The 5,965-nt window shown below is 42.3% G+C and overlaps 2 protein-coding genes across 2 annotated transcripts in view; one reads left to right on the forward strand and one right to left on the reverse strand.

Moving 5' to 3' along the window:
• Positions 1-1,508, forward strand: part of LOC124872875 (protein unc-13 homolog B-like) — a 93,952-nt gene extending 92,444 nt beyond the window's left edge. The window contains exon 39 of the mRNA XM_047373285.1: positions 1,212-1,508. Coding sequence (XP_047229241.1) covers positions 1,212-1,497 — 286 coding nt within the window. The 3' untranslated portion in view covers positions 1,498-1,508. The remainder of the gene's footprint in view (positions 1-1,211) is intronic.
• A 96-nt stretch (positions 1,509-1,604) lies between these two features.
• Positions 1,605-4,554, reverse strand: LOC124872874 (glycine-rich cell wall structural protein 1-like). The gene is made up of 2 exons (XM_047373284.1): positions 2,470-4,554; positions 1,605-2,359 (listed from the first exon to the last, which is right to left on the reverse strand). Exons 1-2 carry the CDS (start codon positions 2,840-2,842, stop codon positions 1,605-1,607), a joined length of 1,128 nt encoding a protein of 375 aa, XP_047229240.1. The 5' UTR covers positions 2,843-4,554.
• Positions 4,555-5,965: the final 1,411 nt, after the last annotated feature.

Here is a 5,965-nt window from a genome sequence, read left to right on the forward strand (position 1 = left end):
TGAATCCCAGCTAGGGGTCTTTCTGCAAGGAGTTTGTATGTTTGGGTACTTTCTGGGTACTCCGGCTTCCTCCCATTGTCCAAAACGATGACTATTAAGATAATTGGCCTCCCTTAGTTGTCCTCAGGTATGGGTGTGTGTGGATGGTTGTCTGTCTGTGATGTCTGGGATGGACTGGCGTTCTGTCCATGCCGTAGCCCGCCTCCCTCCTGATCACCGCTGGCACAAATGGCACAGTAAAGAAAGTCAGCACTATTTGGAGAACGTTTGGAGACATTTTTTTTTTTAAACTGATAGGAAGACCACACAGAAAGTGGTCAGGGTGACCTCCAGTAGGCCGATGGCAACACTGAAGGGGCTGCAGGAATTTCCAACATTGTTCTGGTTATGTTCTGCATGGGACGACAATCTTCTGCAGTCTTTACATGTCTGGACTGAGGAGTAGGGTTGTAAAATAGAAGCCTTTTTTTTTTTTTCAAGCTTAATGGGAGAAGGTGTTCTAAACTAAAACTCATGTAGGTTCATTGAACACAGAGTGACATAATACAAGCTTATATTTATGTTAATTAATGATTACGGCTTACTGCCAATAAGAAAACCCTAAAATCAGTTTCTCTGAAATTACAATATTACATCAGACCAAAATGTGGGCCCACTGACAAGTATCTCCGTGTACTGTACATGCTCTCAGTGGTTGATCTGTGCTCCTTTTGCATTAATTACTGCATCAAGCTACCTTAACATAATCCTGAAATCTAACTTAACATAATTGTCATAACTAAATTAATAGGAGAATTTCTGGAAATTAGAATATCATTGAATATTTTATTCATTTTAATAATTCAATTCAAAAAGTGAAACTTGCTCGCCACATTTTTTCCTTCCACTACACTTTCATGGATTCAGCATTTCGGTGGTTTGTGTAATCCTTACATTTTCTGATAATTAGACTTTTGGGATTTTCTCAGCTGTGAGTCATAATCATACAACATGAACACTGTGTAATAAATCCATATAATGTTAGTTTCACTTTTTGAATTGCCAGGCTGCGAAACTGTTTAATTCCCACCTAAGAGAACTTTATGGGGCGATTTAGAAAAAATACAAATAAAAGTAGAAATACAGTTGACAGAAATCCAAACGTAACCACAACCTTCATGATAAAACCAGGATAGAAGCTGATAACAGCATGTTCTGTTCTCCCTCTGCAGCGTTCTGGGTAACCAGGACGGCTTCGAGTGCTATGAGGTGCAAGCCTGCGTCAAAGACTACTGCTTCGGCCGTGCCGACCGGGTCGTGGGCCTGGCTGTGGTGCAGCTGAGGGACATCGTGGAGAGGGGCAACTGTGCCTGCTGGTGCCCTCTGGGGCAGCGTATCTACATGGACGACACGGGCCTCACGGCCATGCGGATCCTCTCCCAGCGCTCCAACGACGACGTGGCGAAGGAGTTCGTTCGCCTGAAGTCAGAGACTCGGTCGGCAGAGGAGGGAAGATGAGGATGCAGAAAGAGGGACATGGAGGGTTTCCTTATTCCTCGTTATGCCAGTGGGACTCCTTTGACCTTTGACCTGTCTTGGCTTGGTTGTGGACAACCTCACCAGCTTTAAATGTTCATCAACTTCACATGTAAAAACCTTTTTAACCCACGTCTACAACCTGAGAGAGTCAAAGGGTCGAATAAGAACCCGTCCACCCAGGACCCCTCCACCCCACGCCAATAGGAACCTGTCCAACCCACGGCAATAAGAACCCGCCCACCCAGAACCCCTCCATCCCACGCCAATAAGAACCCGTCCACCCAGAACCCGTCCACCCAGGACCCCTCCACCCCACGCCAATAGGAACCCGTCCAACCCACGGCAATAAGAACCCGCCCACGCAGAACCCCTCCATCCCACGCCAATAAGAACCCGTCCACCCAGACCCCGTCCACCCAGGACCCCTCCACCCCATGCCAATAGGAACCCGTCCAACCCACGGCAATAAGAACCCGTCCACCCAGGACCCCTCCACCCCATGCCAATAGGAACCCGTCCACCCAGAACCCGTCCACCCAGGACCCCTCCACCCCACGCCAATAGGAACCCGTCCAACCCACGGCAATAAGAACCCGTCCACCCAAACCCCGTCCACCCAGGACCCCTCCACCCCATGCCAATAGGAACCCGTCCAACCCACGGCAATAAGAACCCGCCCACCCAGAACCCCTCCATCCCACGCCAATAAGAACCCGCCCACCCAGAACCCCTCCATCCCACGCCAATAAGAACCCGTCCACCCAGAACCCGTCCACCCAGGACCCCTCCACCCCACGCCAATAGGAACCCGTCCAACCCACGGCAATAAGAACCCGTCCACCCAGACCCCGTCCACCCAGGACCCCTCCACCCCATGCCAATAAGAACCCGCCCACCCAGAACCCCTCCATCCCACGCCAATAAGAACCCGTCCACCCAAACCCCGTCCACCCAGGACCCCTCCACCCCATGCCAATAGGAACCCGTCCAACCCACGGCAATAAGAACCCGCCCACCCAGAACCCCTCCATCCCACGGCAATAAGAACCCGCCCACCCAGAACCCCTCCATCCCACGCCAATAAGAACCCGTCCACCCAGGACCCCTCCACCCAGGACCCTTCCACCCCATGCCAATAAGAATCTATCTGCCCCATGCCAAGTGTTCTTGTGCAATAAAAACCCCACACCACCCCAACCCCTCTCTCAAAGTGTGGCCAAATGGTTACACTCTGCAGGCTGTGAATGTGTGTGTTCATCAGTTTCAGGCCTGTGACTGTAGCTCCATCCCTGTTTCCAATACCTTGATGCTGGGTTGTCTGCATCGCACTCGATCATGTCACGTATTTTAGTAAAACTACAAAGTATGACCACAACTTTTATTTTCTTACAGTTTGTGCAGGTAAATGTGTGCCTTTCCATGAAAAGATGTTTTTAATCTTCATTTTTAAATCTTAAATTAAATCTTAAAACATTAGAATTTATCTCAAAGCTTCTTGAAGTTTAATGTTCTGTGTTCGTCCTGTTTGGCCATTTTTATTTAAATCTCTGTTATCAGTTTTAGGCCTGTGTGGCCTTGTGTTTCCTGTACGCTGCAGCCATTTTATTTATTTTTTTTATCTATTTATTTCCTTTCTAAAGACTGGGATTTGATGTGCAGTCTGCTGGGAAATGATGCATTTTTTGACTCTATTTTGTTGTGTTTTGACACTTTTTTGCACAGTGACCGGCCTGAACGAGCTGCAGTCTTGTTACACAATGAATTGCACGACAGGACTTGAGTTGGGGTAACTTACACTGAAACTGATATCTTCTGAACATTAGGACACAAGTTTACATTTCCCTCCTCTTGTTTTCCCTTCTGCTCTTCATATTAGGGGCCTTAATTAAGAAAAAACAAGATTTATCATTTTGTGGGTTTTTCTCTAATTTATTTTCCTTTTAAAATAATTAATTGCATCTTTTTACCCTGGATTGATGTTAAATGAGTTTTCCAGGCGAACGTCCTTATTATTTTGTATTTTTTATTCTAGTAATTATTTGTAAGCTGGGTTTTTATGGGACCCCGCCATGTTGAGTATCAGATCCCTTGTTTTTTATCTAGTCTTAAATGTTTCTTTATATTTTCTGTAGACAAAAGTGATTTTCCTGATTGTTTCTTCGACTGACAGCCGCTTTTAAAGGGATAAAAACTGTTAGTGTATTGTTCTTCCTTAGAAACCACAGATTCAGCTTCTTTTCTTACAGTCCCTGAATAATTCAATGTATTTGTTTATGAGAGCAAATGTTTTCCAGAAACACTTTCCTCGTGCCAATTTAAGCATTTACTGGTTTTGTTTTTTTAATTATTGCATATTTTTGTAACTTTTGAACCCCAAAAGTCACAGCAGTACTCATTAAGCACATTGTATAACTGTTTGCCACTTCTCTTAATATTTGTCTCACCATGTAAGATTACAGATTTTTGTATAAAGTATTTAAGACGTTTAAGTAAATGTCTTTTATTTTATTTTATCACGGGGATATTTGTCTTTACAGACAACTCAGTGTGCATTTTCACATTGCATTTAGTGTAATCATACAGGGCCAATTAACAACATATATCATCTCGTAGCACTTTACAAACAAAATAGGTCCAATTTACGTCCAATGCCAGTTCAGTCAAATTTCCCAGTTTTTAAAATGAGAACTAACCATAAAAGTGCATTTCAAATAATTTGAATATCATTGTAAAGGTTTTTCATTTCAGAAATAGTGAAATTCATATATGCATATTTTTTCACCACAGTTTTTCCTCCCACTCAACTTTCTCCTGAAAAATGCTTGGAAATGGCTCTCTGTGACCTTTTGTGGCCAACCCTCATCATGGAGAGTGTGACTGTCTGCTGGAAAAATGTCCAGTCAGCATTCTTCTCCATATTTGGGAACACCCAACGTGGCCATAACTTCCTTTTCTTTATTGGTCTTATGTAGTGTAACAATTTTCATAAAACTTGATCTTTGGGTGTTCACCAGCTGTACACAATAAACCATTATAATTAACAGAAAACAAACTTGTGATATGCCCTCACTTATTGTTTAATACTTCTATGTATATAAGGAGTTTCACTTTTAAAATGATTTAAATAAATTCAGTCCTTCATGATAGTTTGAGGATATTCTGTTCTGCAGCGCAGATATTGTAATTGGTAAATCAGCCTCATATTTAACCATTAAATAAATAATCTTATTATTAATCCTACCTGATTTTTTTCGTTTCCCATTAAACAATTAATGTACACCCAAAAGGCCCAGGGTTCAGTCTATTCCTTGACACAATTACTCATTTTCTATCAGATGAGGACACGACCACCAAGACAAGAACAACATGAAGCTGCTCCTTGAATCAAAGTATGAGTTTATTATTACTCAAGCTAAGCTAGATTTACAGATATTTAAGACTTTCAAATTATCTTTTAGCTCTATGTGGGGATTATTTTGTTTCTTTCTTCATGTTTAAAAGTTCAAATACGCCAAAATTGTTGCCCTTTTAAACAACTTGAGAAAGCTCAGATGATGATGCCATGGCCTTTTAAAGTTCTGATGATTCACATCATTTGGGTTAAACAGAGTCACGTCTGTGGATGTATTTTAAGGCAACACCTCAAACAAACACGCAGCTTCCTTGTGTGACATCATAAAAATATCTGCCAAGATATCAGGAAGAGAATTGAGGACCTCCAAATGTCCAGATGCCTGGAGATGCCACGTTCATCTGTTCAAGATATTATTTACGAGTTTAAAAAAACCAGTACTAACCTAAACTAGAATAGAGAGGGAATAGAACACCAGAATAAACTAAGACTCCAAGCACAAAGGAATAATAAGTATCTGCATATACTTATTATTAGTATTACCTGCATACTTTATTTCTAACATTTACATTATAATAACGTACTATTCTTCTATAGTTAGAATGTTTTTTATATAAACTGGTAAGTATATTTTGGCTGCTTTTAGAACCAGTATCTGAACCAGTTTGACTTACAATCGTTCTACCGTTTGTCACATGAATGGCATATTTTATCATAATTAGGCATGCTGAGGGATTATTGGTTTTACTTGTCACAAAGCTTGAACACCTGACATCAGTGATTTCTCCTGCGGAGGAAGTAGACCTTACTGGTTCCTTTAAATTTAAATTGTTCTAGTTAAGCACCGGGACCCAGAACCCGTCAGAGGCTCAGATAGTGGATCATGTTTCATAATGAACCAGAAAACAGCCCAGTTCAGCGCTGAGAGTCTGAACACACATCACAAAGTGTGTTTGTTACACACCTGGCTGTGCAGACCATACTTGTAAGGTTGTCTCCGATTGGCTGCATGCTCATTTATTGTAGTTTTACAGCATGTGTACCTACTGACTCACCATCCAGATCCAAAGATCAGTCCACTCTTTGCTCAGGGCC

The sequence above is a fragment of the Girardinichthys multiradiatus genome, chromosome 8 (genome assembly GCF_021462225.1).
Source record: "Girardinichthys multiradiatus isolate DD_20200921_A chromosome 8, DD_fGirMul_XY1, whole genome shotgun sequence".
In the NCBI taxonomy this organism is placed as follows: domain Eukaryota; kingdom Metazoa; phylum Chordata; class Actinopteri; order Cyprinodontiformes; family Goodeidae; genus Girardinichthys; species Girardinichthys multiradiatus.